The sequence below is a fragment of the Azolla caroliniana genome, unplaced genomic scaffold (genome assembly GCF_043228905.1).
Source record: "Azolla caroliniana isolate FFs.n. ecotype wild unplaced genomic scaffold, voAzoCaro1.0.p SCAF_20, whole genome shotgun sequence".
Classification (NCBI taxonomy): Eukaryota; Viridiplantae; Streptophyta; class Polypodiopsida; order Salviniales; family Salviniaceae; genus Azolla; species Azolla caroliniana.
Window position 1 is genome coordinate 13,629,627 of NW_028230455.1, and position 20,804 is coordinate 13,650,430.

A 20,804-nucleotide genomic window follows, 5' to 3' on the forward strand; every position below is an offset into this window, starting at 1 on the left:
AACAAAAGTTATTTCCTAACTCTGTTTCTAGTTTGGGTTTATCTTTGTGTTGAAAGGGAGTTTAACCTTGGATAACAAACAAACCAAAGAAAAGGCAATTCTCCATTTCAATGTTTTATCTTACGCAACGTAAAACCCTAAGCGTTAAACATGATTTCATGTAACCCATTACTAAGGGAGAGAAAGAGAAGACATAGAAAACGATCTTACCATTACATCACAACCAAGTGAGAGAGAGAAGTAGAGGTACTAACATCTTTGAAGACGCCAACACGGCCTATCATACGAAAATAATTTACATCTTATAAGATTTATTTGCTCTCCCTCTTTTAACTGACTTGTTCAAGTAAATACGACAATGACAGGTTAGATTGAGACTATGCCCTTGGATTCTATGATTCCACATAACATGATGAGTTCCACATAACAATGAGATACTTGGATAACCATCCAAAAGACCACATAACAACCAAATAACAAATGTCTTATACACACCTTATTTTTTATTGATCATAGATGACAACTCATTTTTTGCAGACCATTTTGTAATTCCTCGGAAGCATAAATTGGGCAGTTGATAGCAATGAGAAGTTTGCTCGTGGAAAGTCCTACGAGTTGGACACAAACAATAACAAGTTCAAATATTGCACATTGTCCAAAACAAAAGAGAAAAGGGTGTATATTCACATCAATTGCATGCCCTAAGCCCCTTTAACCATTGGATTTGTTTTGAGCCATGTGAACTAATTGTCTACGAACATTATCTCTTGTTACCTTTGGGCTCGAAAATGAATAGAAGTTATTGAGAAGTTGGCATGTGTCATCTTCATTTCCCTTGTACCTCCTTTGCTTTTTATTTGAGGTAGGTGTGCATAATTTATGACTTCTTTAATGCAAATTGAAGGGTAGTGATAAGAATTGAGCTTTAGAACACATTGTAAGAATGCATTGATTTCTCAATGCCACTCATCACAACACTTCAGTTTAATGGAGAATCGTCATCACAAAATCCTTTGTCAAGAGAACCTCACGTTAAAAGTGTAAAATCTATGCATTGTCTTCCAAGCTTTTAAAATTGATATACTTGGCAAGATTAGTCTCTTGAAAATCACTAAATTCCTGAGGACTTGAATTTCATAAGTGTAACGTATTTTAAGAGCGTATTTTCAAGAGAAGAATGTATGAATATTCGGTAACCATCATCCATATTTGTTGAAATGGTTTATTTAGCACAATGTCTTCATTATTTTTGCAAATGTGTTTAAAGCGTCATTCCTCAATCATTCCAAATGAAAAAACTTCATTAAAAGCTCTTAGTGTGTGTTAGAACATAACATTAACCAAATAGAAATCCGTCCACCTTATCTTCCTTTTTAGAGTAAAAAGTAAAGTAAAATTTTGAGCTTAAAAAATCCAATAGTCTTTATTATTTTTCTCTCTTATTCATTATGATGTAGTACATGGCACTAGAGTTTCAACAACATTTAAGAGTTTCCTTTCATAATGCTATTAAAACATTTAGTGGGACAATGCTTCTTTTTACAATACTTTTCGCTTTCGCATTCTAGCATTAAACATGTCTTGTCCTGCTTTTTGTGTGTGTCTGGAGGGGGGTGATGACATGGCTATGCTTGGTCAAATGAGTACACACACTTATTATCATGAACCTATTGAGCAATATATACTAAAAGGCTTTGGATATCTATGTGATGATGAAGATATAGTCTTTAGTAGTTCATTGATAGAGCTATAACCTTACACTTAGCTCTTCTAGATCTAAATACAAGAGGATGATATAACCAATCCATCATGGGTCACAATGATGGTTTCCCTATAGAGAGGCATTATCGTGTGGACGAAGTTTCTACCATGTCTTTTGATGCCTATCAGAGCTATGGAGGGCACAGTAGTGTTGGGTCCAACAATTCCACCACCCCAATGCTCGGTGTTGAGCCTAATAATGATTCTAATCCAGACTTGATGAGAAATACTAGCAAGAAGTTAAGGCATAGACTTACAGATGATGCCCTCTCGAATGCACTCTTTGATAATGGGTCATGTGTAGAAGGAATTCGAGGATATGAGAATTGGGTGATTGACCTAAGTAGGTTGACATTGGGCCCGGCTTTTGCGCAAGGTGCCTTTGGTAGGCTCTACAAAGGTACATATGCTTCCGGAAAGGATGTTGGTGTGAAAATACTTGAACGACCGCCCAATAATCCTCTTCGTGCCCAAATGCTTGAGAATCAATTCTCGAAAGAGGTTGCTATGCTTGCTACCCTAAAGCACGAGAATGTGGTCCAATTTGTTGGGTATTGTAGAAAGCCCTTGGTGTGGTGTATAGTGACTGAATACGCGAAAGGTGGTTCCTTAAGAGCTTTCCTTGTCAAACGTCGAGCTATATCTTTGCGACTCTCGATGAAATATGCCCTTGAGATCGCACGTGGAATGGCATATTTGCATAGCTTTGGTGTCATCCATAGAGATTTGAAGTCGGATAATCTTTTGATGGTTGATAATTCTATAAAGATCGCGGATTTTGGAGCTGCAAGGATTGAATCCCAAGATGAAATTATGACCCCGGAAACCGGGACTTATGCTTGGATGGCACCGTAAGTGTCTTTCGCTTCTTTTCCATGACTTTTGGCACAATGCTTGTAATGCACAAGTCACATACTCACATAACCATGAGTTAGGTTTGGGGTAAGACCCATTTGCCTATGGATGGTTATGCCCTATACACATTATTATTTGTGCAATATTTTATTATTGTTCGATCAAGATTAATCTAATCAATTACATTGTTAATATCATGATATAAGTGTAAGTTGAGCTTCTATCTCTCAACATAACAAATTTATGTTGGGATGTGTTTGAGGTTTTGTGGAACACAGTAATTGTGGATTGTAGTTTATCTATAAGTATGCACATATATGTATTCTATTATGCATAGAAAATATGTTTTGTAATGTGTATGAGGTTGCAAATGTATATTATTCGTAGTGTGTCTAGAGAGCATGAACCATCCTAAACCTATTATTAATGTGATGTGTCTAATTTACATGGAATTACATACAATTCGATTTCTAACCTTTGTTTTCGTATATATCTTTAAACAGGGAAATGATTCAGCATCGTCCCTACAACAATAAAATTGATGTTTATAGTTTCGGAATAGTTTTATGGGAACTAATCACAGGAAACCTCCCTTTCCAAAACATGACTGGGGTTCAAATGGTATCAGCAGTTTTGAATGGAGTGAGACCAGAGATCCCGCCAAACATTCCACCCACGCTTGCATACATTATGACACATTGTTGGGATTCGAACCCCGATGTAAGGCCACCTTTTTCAGAAATTATACAATTGTTAGAGGTTGCTCAAGAGGTGGTCCTTAGAACAGTTGGAACTGCGAAATTCCGAGGATGCGGATGTATAGCTTTGTCTCCTACCCTAGATTAATATGCATGTTTGGTTTTACATGTATATTTTTTCGACAAAAAGCTCCTCTTCGACAAACTCTTTATGACATGGCATCTTTTGAGTACAAAAAGTTTGTAACTTCTTCATATCCACAACAAAAGCTTTGTAACATCTTCTTATCCACTGACATTTCATCATAGAAAGGAATTGACAAAACTTAACACTTTTGCGAGTATTATTAACCCACATTATGTAGAGGCTAGCGCTCCTAGTGAGACTGATTCCAAAAGGGCTGGCAAACCTAATTATTTAGAATACTGAGGTACCTTTGCTTTTGATTATTACAAAGTATGTGATGCATCGGGTATCGAATGAAGTTTAGTTTTGTTATATGATCATGTGCCTTTGAATTGTTCTATTTTGAAGTAAGATTTCAATCTTCAAGAGATGATAGCATTTGATAACATGTGTTACCATGGGTATGTTCATAAGGATTTTATCCATTAAGACAGTAACAATATCGAGTATATTCACGCAAAAGAGCACACTTCCTCCTAGAAAGCAATGTAAATGTATGGGGTTATCCCTCTTAGCGCGGCTCCAATTTGAAGGAATAAAAACAATCCCAATGGCCTCATCATACTTTTCAAATAGTTTGATATTACCAAGGCTTTGCAACATATAAAAAAGAGACCATGCACATGCTTTAAGGTAACGAGTACAATGTTCTTGTGGGTGATTGATTCATCTTTAATTGCCCCTTTTGAGTGTTTAATGCATACATACATGATACTCATCACCCCATTTGAAACAAGTATGCACATTTGATGATCTACTAATGATGATGTTTCGGGCCTAGGCTATCCAAAGTAAAAAAATAATGTGGTAATTGAGTGTTTAATGCATACATACATGATACTCATCACCCCATTTGAAATAAGTATGCACATTTGATGATCTACTAATGATGATGTTTCGGGCCTAGGCTATCCAAAGTAAAAAAATAATGTGGTAATTGAGTGTTTAATGCATACATACATGATACTAATCACCCCATTTGAAATAAGTATGCACATTTGATGATCTACTAATGATGATGTTTAGGGCTTACTACATGTTGCACCAACTGTTTCGAACATCGACTGAGCTGTGTTGTAAGCTTAGGGAATGACCTAATTTAATGATCATGTTTCGATTGCCCAAAGTAAAAACGATAGTGTGGTTAAAAATGTCATTATCCATCATGAATTTCTAGCATAGGATTGCATTTTACATACCAGGATCAGGGCTAATACAAATCAAACATGGACATCCCACATACACAACATCTAGATAATCCAATAACATTTGGATTAGATGGTAAACGAGCAACATTTCAAACTTAACACCATTTACTTCATAAGAATATAAATATAAAGAGATGCTTCTTTCCTCATACCCGAATGATTCCAACACTGAAGATTGGTATTACACGACAAAGTGTTCCAAAATACAATATATTACAAAACGTTTCCATTGAGGGTCCTCTCTTTAAAGAGGCAGCGACACAAATGCGTCGGGGTAAGTATTACATTTTTCTTCATTCACAAAAAAAGGAATGAAAAGTGTACTAGTAGAATGACTGAAATGTTATGCCGTGCTCTCAAAAACTATCTAAAGAACAATTCAGATAGATACACCTTGTCCTAAAGTAGGCCATCTACAACCTTTTGAATCCATTTGGATATATCATCAAAAAATGTCATTCATCTTGCGATAACTACTAATGATGCATCTATGCATTAACAAGAGGCTACTCCCGAGGTCGGGCAATCCAGAGTGAGCTGAGTGCTCGTAATCGAGAGAAATAATCCCCCATTGCAAGTAAACCCCTTGCCGCTTGATGAGTTGTCAAAACACGATGCATTTGTTGCAATGTTTGCTGCCGAAGATTGTCAGCCTGCCAAACAAACCATTCCTATATTATTAGCATCAATGGTTTTATGTAGATACATGCAAATGCATGCATCGTACTGAAACCATCCATGTTAATGTATCATTAATTTTCTACCTCAATACAATGCACATTAGAGAAATTATCCATTTTTATCATCAAGTTTATGCAATCAATACTAATGCACATCAAGAAGCCCTTCATTTATCATCAGAATTTTCGTAAATTATAAATGAGAGGGAATTTGCATCACTTTATTTCTCCTTTTCAGGGTTGGGACTGTGCTAATGTTTCAGAATGTTTCAGTAAGAAAAATTATTGAAACAAAAAATAAGAACACCTAATTCGTTTTTAGAAACACAATGGGCATTCTGGTAATTTTCTAAAAACAAAACATCATTCTCATAAATAATCAATAACTGGAAGGACACCTTGTGTGTTTTTCCTAAAGTAATGCCTAAGGACACAAAAGGCATTGCTATAAAATTGGATAATGAAAACAGGACACAATGGTATTTTAGATTCTAAAAAGGATTTCAGTAAATACAACAAAATCCTGAGGGAAAATACTACCTGCCGAACAAAATTCTCCAATGTGCCTAATTTCCCCATTGCCATGGCCATTTGCCCCATGTAATTAGCTACATTTGGAGCTGCCAACGAAGTTGCCGATAAAGTATCAGCAAGGTTCTGCTGTAGTGCTTCCATTCCTTGAGATAACGCATCTTCTGCTTGTTGTGATGATTGTTGCAAGTTACACACAGCTAGAAGTTGCTGCTCCGTAAGAGGTTCAATCTGAGGAATGAGGATCTGGCAACATTTAAAAAACAAAATCCAAAAGACAAGGTTAAATAATCATAATTTTCATGCTGATTCATTGCACATAGTGCACCCCCAAAGATATTACTACTTAACATTGTATATATATCTTCTATTTTTGCCAATAAACAAGCAGAGATATACCTTTAAAAGCTCAGAAGGGCGAAAACCACCCATCCACATGAAACACCTCTCTGCTGGTGTTTTCCACATTCCAGAAACAATATGGAATACATCCGCCTTTACAGCAACTCCTTTAAGTCGGAAAAGCTCATCGTAATGAGCCATTCCAGCATCAACAAGACTCCGCATCTCATTGTCAGTCACATGAGTATTCAAGGCTGACCTAAGTTCCGAGAGCTTCCTATTTTGCTCTTCAAGCCATCGTGCATAGTCCATGTTAAATATTGCCGCACCTTCAAAAGAAAGAGAGATCAGAAAAACAAGTAATCATAGACAATATATCACAATACAAGCCCATCAAAGCAAAAGGTGCCATATATTACTTTTGAGTCTTTAATCACAAATAATGTGATTTGAACATACCTCTTCCAGAATCCCCACCAGAATTAGCACCAAGGTGGAGTCCCTATATGAGAGAATGCAACAGATCAGAAAAGTACAAAAGAGACGGCAAATCACTAATATTTTTAATATTTACAAGTATATCACCAACTTTTAAAAAAACTCCAATATACTAGCTTATAGCAGAAAACTCACACAAATAAGTAGTCTCGTTAATTTGGTGACAACCAAAAACATCGGGAAGTATAAGATATTATTTTTACCCATCCCAGAGATAAATACTCCAATCATAATTTTATATTACAGATATAATTCCAATTGTGAATTCAAAAGTATAATAACTATATGTTTTGACAACTGTACAATTACAAAATATTTTCACCTGTTGTCGAGCACGGTCAAGCTCTTGTTCGATTTGACTTAACTTCATCCTACTTGTCTCCAATTGTTGAACATATGCCTATAGTCATGAGTGCAATACATTAGGATCCCATCTTAACTGTTAGCACTTCTTTGAATATTAAAATATACATCAATTGAAAGAAACCAAATACCTTCTTTCTAAGACGACTCTTGCGAGCAGCTTCACGGTTTTGTGCCAGCCGCCTTAGTACCTAAGTACCATGCAAAAAATAAGAAGATTCATAGAAGGTTAGAGAGTCAAAAAGATAATTATATGAAAAGATTAGGTGGTGGTATTCTAATGAGGAGAAAAACTACCTTGGAATCCGTAATTTTAGTTCTATCATGATCAGAAGATTTGGATAGGACTACCATCTCACCGCGGTTCCCTTCCAACTGAGAATATATTCAAAATGACATTCATTTAAGAGTTAGATTTTAGCGTTGCCTTCCTTGCTAAATCTAAATGTGCCTCTTTGTGTAATTGGGTACATTTCAAAATTAAACACCTACCCTTTCATCTTTTCCTTCTCCCTCAAGGCTTCCCGAGGTCTCAGTTCGAGGGCTAGTTTCTGCCCAATCTTGAAAATGAGTTGCCGAAGGCGCGTCAAAATTCATGATAGTCTGTTGATTGAAAGACTTCACCCCAGTTTGGCAGTCATTACTTGTTGCTGATGGTGAGCTCACTTGCTATATATGCACATTACAACTACAAGGAATGAGCTCTTTGGGGAGGGAACATGATCTTCAAACTCTCCGCAAACATAATTCATCGCATTTTCATACCTCGCATGTTATGGTGGGCACAAATGGTATTGCATTTGGAAGATTGCGATCATCAATATGATCTATGGAATAAAGAAATCAGCAAAAAGAAGAATACAAAAAAATTCAAACATATGGGAACAGATTGTGGGCATTTTAAAGTAGGAAATAAAAAGAGGCAGAAGGAGTAGTGAAAAACAAGTACTCACTTTCATGAATTTGAGCATGAACAGAGCCAGAGCCAGAGCCATTGCATATGTTGTAGAGATCTGGGCAGTCTTTGAGAGGCTTCACTCCTTGGTGGTGGTTACTACTGAAAAATCAGCAAGGGAAAAGAAGAGAGTGTCAGGTTCAAGACAAGCAGAATTTGCTTGAATTTTTCCATTCAACACAGCTAAATGTTACACACGCATTGACTATGCAATAATGTGGTAGGGTATTATGTATGTGAAACACGCACAACCTTCATCAGGTGTCAAACATTATACAGCACAGACAGATTGACAGAAGTATGCATATAGGGAATTCACAAATGATCTGTTATCAAACACAAATGGTGCCTCTTAACCAAGGCTCTATATTTGTCGATATAAGAAAGAACATGTACAAGCATCTACTGAATTGAGAATCAACAAGAGGTAAGCAAATGCAATCAGCACAATTCGGAAAACGGAGATTACATAGATACAGGTATATACTTGCAAAATATATGCATTAACACATACATATACAGGCAAAATATATGCATTAACACATACATATACAGACAAACATACACACACAGAAATCCATTAACATGTATACATATATATACACAAATGTACATACACACACATTTAGAAACATATACACAAGTAGACATATGCATCCCCAGACATCAATTTATGCATACATATGCATACCAACACATACATATATCGATATGCATTACCTAAACACACACACACATACATATATACATATGCATAGCTACACATTCACATAGACATGTGCATATCGACACATACAAATACACATTCAAACGTATACATTCATAGAGCATATTTATACAGACATATACACACATTTACATTTATACGCACATATATGTATGTACATGGGCTTTGGAGAATAATTTACTCACATGAAGTGAGAGACATAAGCAGGAGAGAATGTCTGCTGCATCGAAGAGAATGGCATGTAGGCGGTGGTAGAATCAGATTCGATGTAGCCATTGGCCATAGGCATTCTTCACCATTACTTCTTTAGGTGAACAAAAACGAGAGAGAAAGAGAGGGCCAAGTTTTACTCTGTTCTTGGGAACAATTCTAGAGAGCACTTGGGTTATGCTGCATTGTATGTATGTATATATGTATGTATCTGAATGTCTTCTGCTTTTGCTTGGCTTGGCTTGTGGCCTGATAAACCCTACAAAAGAGGAATGCACAAAAGAAAGGGGGAGGGGCAATGGAACAGGGGAAGAGAGAGAGAGAAAGAGAGTCTTAGAGAATCTCTCTCTCTCTCTCTGAGTGTTGAAAGGCTTTATAGTGTGAGTGATGGGTGAATGAAGGAATGATGAAGAGAAAGAAAGGAAGAGGAGAATGATGGATGGATGGATGGATATTAAGCAAGCAGAGAGAGAGCATTAACTCCTTGTTGTGTGTTAAAATTAAAAGCAAGGCAAAAAAGACAGAAGGCAGAACAGAGCAGGGCAAGGCAAGGCATGGCATGGCATGGCCTAAGCCTCAAGTTAAGCCTCAGCCTAAGCCTCTCTCTTTCTCTCTCTCTCTCTCCTCTCTCTCTCTCTCTCTCTATGTATACAATAGCCTTCCTAAAAGCTCCTCTCCCTCATGATTTCTCACCCTAATCTTTCCAGGGGTACCCCTTGTAATTTGTTCTCGCACTCTTTACGGTTCGTCGTAGCCCGACCAACCAACCCCTCTTACCACCTTTTCGGTATGGGTTTCCTGGTTTTATTTATTTAACACACGCCTCCGGGTTGCTGTCTCCTCTTTCTGGGTGCTTTCGCCCCCCCAGCTTGCCCGTCGCTTTTCACGCCTGCTCTCATTCTCCGCCAAACAGCACACCAATCGTTTGGTTTGGTTCTCGAGCTGCCTCCAACAAAACATCGCGTGTCTTGTGTAGATTGGGTTCAAATGACCTTTTTGTGTTTGTTTGCTACCTCGAAATCATAGACGAGTCTCATTAGCCCTTTGATTGTTCAATGCATGTCTCTAACCCGAGGTTTTGTCATTGCCTCAAATTCTTCGATGTGTCTTGTTTGCTCCTCGACGTGATAGCCCTTTGACATTCGATCCAGATATAACATTCGCGATCAATTGGTCCATTGTTTGAATGCTTCTTGGAATTACTTATTATCGTTGTATTCACTGCTAACCATGTTGGTCGCTTCCAAAATAGACAATATCTCTCGCTTGCTTCCTAACTTGTTGATCCTCAATCTCCATCCACGCATTGCGTGAAAAATGCTAGTTGTTGGGAAGTGAAACAACCCTATAATTTGTATTTGCATGCCCACACCTGGCTATGTTGCTCCATGCCTCCACGAGGAAGAGATTCCAATCAATTTGATTCCTTGGTGTTTCAAATGTTTTGCATTCATACTTTTCCCTCATTTTAATTGAGCCACATGATGTTATGAGATGTTTATAGCACATACTCTAGGTTTCTATCGAGCTTGACTTGTGTGTAGCCACTAAAACACATAACAAATCATTAACTAAAAGAACGTTATTGCATATTGGCCATTGCCTTACATTGTAAATTTTTTGTGTATGCCTTTGAGTTTTTAAAGACCCACTTTTTCATGTCATTTGTGTAGCATAGCGGCCACACAATTTAGTTTTATTAGTTGGTTTTTGTTAAGAGCAACAATAATTTTAAGCATATTTATATGTAATATGATTGAGGGCTCCTTGTTGGGGTTAGATTTTGCTACTACTCTAACACTAATGGAGGCAATGCTAGAACTAAATTGTGTCAATATGCCACTCAAATATGTTGTTTTATCTCTTAGCATTTTAGGCCTTGAATTAAAATTTTGATGATAGATTTTTGGACGATCTACCTATCAATGTATGATAGCCAATTGTAAACTAAGTATGCAGATAACCATGGTTAACTAAGGTTGCACTAGGCTCATTGACTATTGGATGCCTATATGTTGACTAAAGTTTCGGAAACTAAGCTAGAAAATTTTCAAAAAAGACAAGAAAATGTTAAAATTGGGTCCATTGTAGCACGAAGCATATTGCAAGTGAAGACAAAAAAACAAAGGTAACACAAATGAGCCAAAACGGGAAAAACACTCGGCAGAAATGGTAAAAACATTTAATGGAACAAAATACATAGGTATTGGTTTGAGTTAACATAGTTCGTTCCATGGATAAATTGACTATGCACATGAAGAAACTACACGACCAAGTGCACTACATAAACTATACACGTGGGCGATTGACACACCTTAAGCCTACACACCCATGTATATGATCTCTCTTGTTAATGCTTGTTACATGCTCTCTCTAAACCATCAATCTCCGTCGTACGAGTGTGACCCGATGACTTGTTCATTGTGATGTGCACATTGATCTTAGATACAAGCTATTTGCCCATTGGCACATAATGAATCGAGGCATGCCTCTACCTAGGTGATCGGCCTTACATTAATGATTAGGGTAATATAAAGTCACAGTAAGAAGTCTAGCCTTTAGCCTTCTACATGCTTTGATTGACTAACCATACTTACTCGGTTAATAAAGATTTTGCACACCATAAACCTAAAATGGTGAATCTGTTTGCAATGAGAAACAAAATATCTTGTCTGGCGGTACAATTGTTTCGCTACTTGAACCTAATCTACCTATTAAAATAGAATTGCTATATATCAAGTGCCTCCCATATATCCAATGGATGCAAATGTTATCCCATTCCGAAATGTACACAAAAAAGGTTATGCAAATCACAGAGATGATCGTGATATGTTCAGTAGATCCTTTGACGAATTTAGAGCTCCATACATATTTGTATTGTAAAATCTAGGGATTCGTTAGTCATGGGGGAGAGGAAGGGTTGTAAAAAAAAATAGGCATCATGATCAATGGTCTCAAATTTAAAACGCAAACCTTCATTGGAATCTGGATATTAGGAGGTCATACTATGAATGCTTATGTCAAAATCTTCTACTTGTAAATAAAGGTGTATCCTGCAGTGGATTCAGCAAGAAATGACAGGGAAAGTGGTTTTTTCATTCTTCTTTTTCATATGTGAAGTTGCCATATACGGAATAGGCGAGCATATACACTCCACGAACACTTAATATTCTCGTTGCCACTTGCATTACTCAAGGACCCAAAGTTTTTTTCGATATTGATGTTTTGTGGTTAAAAGCAAGTGAGAAATGTGAGTTGATCATCTTTCTAACGTAGATATCTATGAATGCCAAACTATTCTTAAATAGAATAATAGATATGGTGGGAACCCCGACATATATATAAAAAATCACATTTGAAAATGTGTGTTGTGCATGATATTCATATCTATAACAAGGTGTCCTTACTGGAAAGCTGCCTTTGATGCTTTGAAGGATCGATGAAAATAATGTAGGCTTCCTCATTCATCAAAATCAATGGGCATGAGCGTTGCCATATTTTTCTACCAAAATCTACTTTCCCACAACGTTCACCTTCACTTGTCATAGTTTTTTCTAGAAATAAACAAATACATGCAAATTGCTTAGCAATTAAGATAAAGGGGAGGTGTCTCTGTTAACAAGATTTCTCATCCCAATGAAGGTAAGACAACAATACACTTTTAAGTAGAGGAATAGTACCAAACCTTGGAGATATCGTACCATCATGATTTATCCCACCCCTCTATGCCAATGGTCAAGTAGCAAAAATGTAGTTGCCTTGATTCCATAAAACCTTATAGTGATCAACAATAGAAATAGGGTGTTATCTTGCACACTCGCACATACACACACATTAGTGAGACAATCCTCTTAACATAATGTGTTTGTTGTATGAGGATGCTCCTATCCTATGTCCTTGTGTATGTATTGAATGAAATTTATGCCATGACAAATGGAATTTAAATGACCCATATGTTAAATTTGTCACATGCCCCTCCCTATTCGTATGTTCCCCAAATTACATGGCACAAATATGTTAGTTTTATGTGTGTTTGCTAGTGAATTTAGTTTTACTAGCTATATTGTATGTATCCTATAACTATTAATGATCAAACCACCTTATATGATCAAGTCGATCATGATAAGTACGCATTTGATACAAGAGCTTGAAGGATAGTAGGTTCTAACTTCTTCACAAATCAACAAGCTCTACATAAACAAAAATCACAAATGAATAGTATAATAGAGTGCATTCACATGTATAACACTCATAACATGTAAAAGATCAACTCGATTCTACTATGCTGACAACAATGACTTGACCTTATATCGACATGCTCTCACTATTGGCTCACAACATTGATCATGAGCCAACGAATGGAATGACCGGTGGTGACATTATGTCGTTGGCAAGGTTTAAGTTCCTTGGCTCAAGAAAGACTCATTCACGCTTGAGTGGTAGCGAGTGGTAGGTGTCTACATTTGATAGTGCTAGGGCGCGCGGTCTGGATTCGCGAGTCATGACCAAAATCTTAGGGAAATCATGCCATGCCTTCTAGACTCTAGAAAGAGACATGCTTGGCACTCGTTCCAAACCAAAACCCAAAAGTCAATGGCATTGTCATGACTCATGAAGAAGCAAAGATGAATGAGTAGAGAGGCATCCATCCATCTATGCATGTAGTATTAGTTATATTTATAGTTAATCTATGTGGTAGCAGTTAATGCATGCCTTGAAGTGATGATGACATGGGGGGTTGTGTGTGTGTGTGTGTGAAGTGCATTAATGAATGGTGAAACTAACATCATTTATTGATTGTAGGAGGAATCAAAGAATAAAAAAAGAAGAACACATAGAATTGTAAGTCTCAAATCCTTCCTTCAGGTCCCATGAAATGATGGCCACAAAAATAAAAGTAAAAGAAACAAAATAAATTAACTGATCAAACAATCTCTTGAGGAAATACAAAGACAAATTGTAGGAAAATTAGAAAATAAAACAAATGCAAAAATTTTAAGGAAATTTTAATTACTTAAATTAAAGAAAAAATAAAACAACTTAGAAATATTAAAGGAAATTTTTGGAAATTAAAAACAAATAAAGCTATGAAAAGATAGTGTTGTACACTTTGCACTGAGTCTCACAACTCCTCTTACACACACTCACTCACTCACTCGTTCTACTTTCTCTCTCTCTCTCTCTCTCTTCTCTTGGGATGCTCCACAATACCCTCCCAATCATGCATATCTCAATAATAATGCAGAAAATCGTCCTTGGACAAAATAGTTCAAAAAAAAGCCTTATACTAAGTTCTAACTATGGAGTGTTTCTCTAGGCACACACACATATGGCCTACAAGTCTACCTATAGAGTAAGACTACATTAGTACTATATTCTCTCTCTCTCTCTCTCCCCCCAAACAAAACAAGAGACAATCTTATGTGTTGTTTGTTGTGTGAAGTAGTTACATGGGAGGTATTTAGGTGGCCCCTCACATTCTTTTGACCACCTTGCACACTCCTTTCCCCAACCTCAAAAAAACAATTTTGTGCTTGCACATCTACAGATCCCATACGAATCGTTTTCCACTCCACTTTCTACAAGCTGAACCCCCCCTCCTTTGAATCATGTGATGGGTGGTAGAATAATAAAACTCTTGTTGCCTAAACTCCCTACATCAAGTATTCTCAATGCTAACTACCTCCCCATGGTACGAAACTAAATTTCTTACTATAAACCTACAAGTAAGGAGTCCCAAACATTTGTGCTTATGACACTCATACCAAGGATACAAAACTAGTTATTGATAGGCACAAATAGTATGATTCTCCGACCTTATTACGTTGCTTCAGACATTGTTATTTTTGAAGATCTCAAGCACATCGGGCAAAACAAGCCTTTTGACATGGTATTTGCGTTGCATGTCCTTTGAGGATACAATGGGGATTCACCAGCACAAAATATGCCATGATTTCAAGATCACTTTTGAAAGGTTGGAGTGTAATAATGGCATGCTAAAACTTCGAATAACATATTCCTTGAAAAAGTTGGAGATATTCTATTTGTGGATATTTATATATTTTTGCAGATAAGGGATTGATTTTTAAAGTGGATTTTAGAGTTTACCGAGGCATTTGCAATTTTCCTCTCATTCCTTAATAATGTCTTGTATCTTGACTAGTTTGCTATGATCTAAAATCTTGATTTGTCTAGCAACTCTTGTAAGGTTACTCTTCCTTAAAGTTTCCTACCTTGAGTTTTCTTTATCTACATGCATCATTGCTTTCTAATATGTATACAGTATATATATGTTTAACAACCCAAAAAACATTTGTAGTTCTTGTCACGTACCCCATATCCCCCTTTCAACAATCAAGTCTGTATAATTTGGTGAGATTTAACGGTGAATGGTTCATTATTAAATTACAGACTTCCACAGTGCCGGCATATGTTTTATTGAAAAGGAAAATACCACAGGTTTCCAACTCCCATAAGCCAAGATTTTCCAGCAGAGAATTAGAGAAAGATCATATCCCTGACCACCAAAGTTGACACATGCTTTCAATGAGCCAAAGCGTCATTAACAAACCAATGGGTACTACAAACAATCAACAAATGTCCCTGTTGTGTTCTGGTGTCCTTAATGTCATAGTTACTAAAATCCATGTATACAATATGTTGACAATGAAGATGCAACCAATTATATGCAAGGGAAATTACCTAGGTGAGTAATTATTTCAACTTATAATGTAATAAAGATGCAACATATTATATACATCATTGTTAACAAAACAAAATGCATCTAGTATGTTGTGATTACAGTGAAGTAAGATAGGCTATAAATTCACATAGACATGTATCAAATCATGATGCACAAGATTATATGAATCCTTCTTTGCTATATATAATGTAAAGACATTAATAAAATCAACTGAAGCGTAAAATTAATAACAATGCATTAAAAAGTAAACCACATCATGAAATCATCACCTTTAGACATCATATAGGAGACATTGCGCTATACCTAAATATATGGCCTTACACAAAACTTTTGCAACCCAACAGGTTGAAAAAGAATACCTTTGGCTTAAAGATTTCCCAAAGCATCCATCTTCTTAGAGGGGTAAATACCAGGAGAAAACAAAACAGAGTTCATTGACCTTGGACTCCTCATAAACTAAATAGAAGTAGCGATGACTATTGGAGAGTATAAGCTAGTATTAGTGTATAGTAAATTTGAAAATCAGATAATTTAAAATTGCGAGAATTCTCATATTAACTCGGTAAAGATAATGGGTAGATCTAACCACATTGCAGCTGAATAAATTAGTTTCAGAAGGGATCAGGATGTACAAGATAACCCACCCATTGGCATAGCTATATTCAAACAAATGGAACATGTGTGCGATTATATCCCTCACCTTAGTGACCAAATTAGAGACACATCTTACAACGCAATGTATTTGACTTCCTTCAATTAGAAGTTGCTTCAAAGACGAGCATAGACCATGCCACCTCAGATTGAATTAGAAAGGACTTAGTGCCAGAAGGAAACTCAAACAAATGCCTAGAAGAGGATCAGTTCTAATCATTTACAAAAGGTTGAAATAACATGAGCACAAAGATTTTTCAAACTTAGAGAAAGTAGGTCGAATGCCCCAAAAACGTGTTCAAGCAAAGATCCAGAGGCATCAATACAGAACTGATAACCTACTCTATCAGGATAGCCAATTCGCCCGCAGAAGCATGTATAACTCTCCTTGAATTGCATGGACAACAAACAAAAACTATCCACTAAGGAAAGGATCTATAGATGTTCCAACGAGGATGTTCACCGTTTGCTGTTTCACACAGTGGTATATTGTACTGTAGCTTTGTGATAGGCAAATACACTCATGATAAAGTCAAGCTGGACACAAATGCACACACATATCTATAGCTGCAAATTGTAATAAGTTTTCACTATTATCATTGGGCAGTAATTCTCACAAGTCTCCAATTTTGTTTGATAATTACTGTGCATCTTGCCTGATCATTCAATGCCAGATTTCTATCTTTTGTGAATCTCTCTGTAATTTAAAGGATTCATTCTTTGCATAAAAATATCACTCTAGCCATCTCAAGTGTACTAAGTTATACTAAACAAAGCATGGAAGGGTTTTGAATTCATTGAATATGAGACTATATTTTTATTCTATTTTGGTATGAACCTTCCACATTCACTGAAGGTGAGTTTTTGCCAGTTTTTCACCTCTCATAATCATGTGCACTTGTCAAATGCCTTCTAGATGGCAGCCTCCTTCACAATGAATCTAGTTTCTTGGATATAACATCCAGCCAAGCCAGTCTTAGTAAGTTCAAAATCATAAGAGGAATAATCAAGTTACATTTAGTAACTCAAAAGTTTTATGAATCTTTTAAAGTTACTCAACTCCAGCATTTACAGACATACAAAAGATTTATTGCTTTCTTGAAGGCTTGGTACATTGTTTTACTTAATATTAATTGCAAAACTTTTCATGCTGCTGAATGAAGAGTATCCTATAGCATATCAACAAGATGTAGGGTTTCAAGTGCATTATTACGATCTATTAGAATAGAACTTCTTGATGATTAGAAATACTTATCTATGGAATCAAGTATTGGAAATCCAATAATTTCGTATGCTGATAGTTTGTCAGTGTTATGAAAAAAAGAAATTATTTGATCCATCATAATGTGTATCTAGTTAGCTAAAACTAGCTACAAAACAAGATATTAAGGTTAAGCTTGTGTGACAGGTTAAAACACGTGCCAAAATGATACACATAGATATCGAAAAAAGTTATATTAACATATAAAAAAGGCATATACACACATACCGAAGAATTTATGTGCAGACATATCAAAGAAAGGGCATACAAAAAAATGAAAAAGTTAATAGATAACTATATTTCTATGAGAAAATATAACTAGATGTTTCACTGCAAGAAGTTGTACGTGTAAAAATGAAACGAGCTTAAAACAATTTTGGACCATTGTAAACACTAAAAATAATTCGGACCAAATCAAAGACAGAAAACACACACTCCAACTCCAATGGCAAATGCAAACACATCACACGACCACATTAAAATACATATATGTTTTTTTACATGTACATTTAAATTAAAAAATTTATTTTTCTCCTCATAACAAAAGAATCGAAGAATTTCTTCCCGCGTTTCTATTCTAGTAAGAAATATTTCCACGTTTTTGTCATTTTTACTATCGTCGAAGGGACAGAAATGGTTACATATCATCTTTGACTCAAGATTCCAGAAAAAATCCTTGCCCGACACATTGTAACTACACAGAAAAAAAAAATCCTTTAAATAAAAACTCGATCAATGAAGGTTATGGTTACAATCACAGTAAATCTGATCAGTACAAAGGCTGTTCATGATATCCTCATCCATCAAAACTAAACTGAGTGATGATCAAGCTTCATATCAATTCTCTTTCATTTGATATGTGTGTATGCTAAAGAGAGTCTAGAATAGTACAGTACAGTATAGTACATTTGTATACGCGTCATTCTCTATCGACATAACAAAGCCTGAAGTGGTAAAGATAACAAAACGATCACCAGAAACTTAGTTACACCGACCTGTGCGAAGACATCTCCATCTCCATCTCCATCTTCATCATCTTAACCTCCAAACTCCTTCACCATCATCGTTTCCATTTTCGTCTTCATCGTCGTGCTCCGGATTTCCTGCTGCATCATCGCATTCGCAATGGCGAAACCCTAAGAAACGGGAAATGGTTACCCTTCAAATTCATAAGGTTTGGAGTATTTCCAAAACTACCCCTACGTTTTCACGAAATTACCAGACATAACATGAGAGGCTCTTAGCCATGAGATAAAAGAAGAGGCTCTAAATTAATATTGACACTAGCCAAAGAAAAACTCCCTTGGGGAATAATCGTCTATTATAAGTTAATCATCATTCATAACAAAAGGGTTGTATCCGAACAATTTGCTTGTACGATGGATTGAACGTGCACGCTGGTGAATGAGTCATATCCATTACCAGATAGTTCCCAACAATAGACAATAAATCTCGAGTAAAACGGATACATGCATGCTTAGTATGTAAAAGAAAGAAAAGAAAGATTGGGAAACCAGATGATGTGATGCTCTGAATGTCATAGAAGTTCGAGAGGTTCTTCTTAAAGGTTTGTCTCACCAGATATAAGCATATTCTAGAAAGAAATATTGTGAAACTAGATGATGTGATGGTCCAAATGTTATAGAAGTTGGGGGTTTGTCGAAATGACTGTTTCTCTTAACATATAGTATCCTTTAGTATGATCACGATTCATGTCATCTCTTCCCCTTGTTCTAGCTTAAAACTCCTATGGACTCTTAGACTATGAGCGTTATCATGAGTCATTTGTACATTGTTCACTCTTGTACTATAGTATATGTGCACACGTTTCATATTCAACCATTTCCCGTAACTTTTTATCGAATGAGTGATTATTTAAGTTGTTTATTGAGGATCTTCAAGTATCCATAAATGTGATTGTGATATGTACTTATCCTATTGTGAGACTCTAGCAAGAAAAGGATGGATAAGTGCAACGATGAGTAAATGAAGCAAGGGAGATGTATTGAGAGAAATATCATATTAATGGAATGGGAGTGACCAAGCACATGCAAGAGGGAGCTATATACTTCCTTATGAGATCCATCAATATGACTTCCTACTTTAGTTGTTTACAAAACACATTGTTTGTCAAACGAGAAGGGATGAAAATGCTATATTTCAATCCTCCACGAGGTGATATGATTATAATTTATAACCATGTCATGAAGAACAAAGGGAACCATGTAATGCATAAATCCTTCAAGCACTTCCTCTCCCTCCAAAGGATTTTGAAAATTGAAGTATCATATTTATACAACATCCTCTCCCTCTAAAGTTGTTATAATAGTTACGTGGATGTAATTCATGTTTCTATTAGTCATGACAACCTTGTGTTAAAACAATAGATAACTCTTACTTTAATTACAACTTTTAGTCTTTAGGAGTGTGATTTATGAAATGGACTTATCCTACCATAAATACCATTTGTATATGTTAGATTGTTATTCTTTGTGGAGTGGAGCAAGAGATGAATATGTTAAATCATTCTCATGTAATCCCAAAGGGAGAAGTCTTAGTTGTGAAAGCAAAAATACCCTTCAAGAGAAATTCCAAAATATCTCACCCTTTCTTTCTATTTCCTAAGGTTCCATGAGGTTTTGGGTACATTTCATACCCATGATTGATGCTTGAAAATGGGTAATATGGGAGGGGATGCAGTGAGTATATCACTAATCACACATCACATGTAACAGATGATCGATATGTTGAATAATGCTCGTGAAACCTCGAAGGGAGGAGTTGATCTGTGAGTTTGGTGATACATTTGGAAGAAGTTTTGGGATACCCCCTCGTTTTTCTTTATTTCCTCGCATGCCCTTGGCTCTTTTGGACATTTTCCTATTGAATGCATGTTGGTCAACCCCAAAAAGTCAAGAACATGGGGTTTGGGATGAAGTGAATATGTATACAATTTATAGTTTCGTGGCATGCAATGGATGTGTTAGGGAGGTGTCTAAAATGTGACAGTCGGAAGGCCTTTTTCGAAACATGCCCCCTTTGTTCCTCTTTATTTTATTTTATTTTCCAAAACAACATATTCTTCCATTAGGTTTAAAAAGGCATATCAAATACAAAATACAAAATAGAGAAGTGATAATTCTTCCCAACCCGTCTTGTGTAAGACAATGGCTA

At 36.2% G+C, this 20,804-nt stretch overlaps 2 protein-coding genes across 2 annotated transcripts; one reads left to right on the forward strand and one right to left on the reverse strand.

Annotated features, from left to right (window-relative positions):
* The first annotated feature begins 1,669 nt into the window (after positions 1 to 1,669).
* LOC147851131 (serine/threonine-protein kinase STY13-like) lies at positions 1,670 to 3,818 on the forward strand. Its single transcript, XM_087335950.1, has 2 exons — positions 1,670 to 2,612; positions 3,120 to 3,818. The coding sequence occupies exons 1-2, from the start codon at positions 1,810 to 1,812 to the stop codon at positions 3,460 to 3,462; spliced, it is 1,146 nt and encodes a 381-aa protein (XP_087192076.1). The 5' UTR covers positions 1,670 to 1,809; the 3' UTR covers positions 3,463 to 3,818.
* A 1,048-nt stretch (positions 3,819 to 4,866) lies between these two features.
* Positions 4,867 to 9,234, reverse strand: LOC147851132 (transcription factor TGA2.2-like). Its single transcript, XM_087335948.1, has 11 exons — positions 8,991 to 9,234; positions 8,077 to 8,180; positions 7,889 to 7,950; positions 7,616 to 7,792; positions 7,421 to 7,498; positions 7,255 to 7,314; positions 7,083 to 7,160; positions 6,722 to 6,764; positions 6,320 to 6,591; positions 5,930 to 6,166; positions 4,867 to 5,362 (listed from the first exon to the last, which is right to left on the reverse strand). The coding sequence occupies exons 1-11, from the start codon at positions 9,092 to 9,094 to the stop codon at positions 5,216 to 5,218; spliced, it is 1,362 nt and encodes a 453-aa protein (XP_087192074.1). The 5' UTR covers positions 9,095 to 9,234; the 3' UTR covers positions 4,867 to 5,215.
* Between the last annotated feature and the right edge of the window lie 11,570 nt (positions 9,235 to 20,804).

Bases quoted from the DNA above. Each gene is read 5' to 3' on its own strand.
- LOC147851131 (XM_087335950.1), top strand. From the start codon at position 1,810: ATGGGTCACAATGATGGTTTCCCTATAGAGAGGCATTATCGTGTGGAC. The intron at 2,613-3,119 runs GTAAGTGTCTTT...ATCTTTAAACAG, and splicing joins ACTTATGCTTGGATGGCACC to GGAAATGATTCAGCATCGTC.
- LOC147851132 (XM_087335948.1), bottom strand. From the start codon at position 9,094: ATGCCTATGGCCAATGGCTACATCGAATCTGATTCTACCACCGCCTAC. The intron at 7,951-8,076 runs GTGAGTACTTGT...TTTATTCCATAG, and splicing joins TCATGCTCAAATTCATGAAA to ATCATATTGATGATCGCAAT. The intron at 5,363-5,929 runs GTAGTATTTTCC...TTTGTTTGGCAG, and splicing joins TGGAGAATTTTGTTCGGCAG to GCTGACAATCTTCGGCAGCA.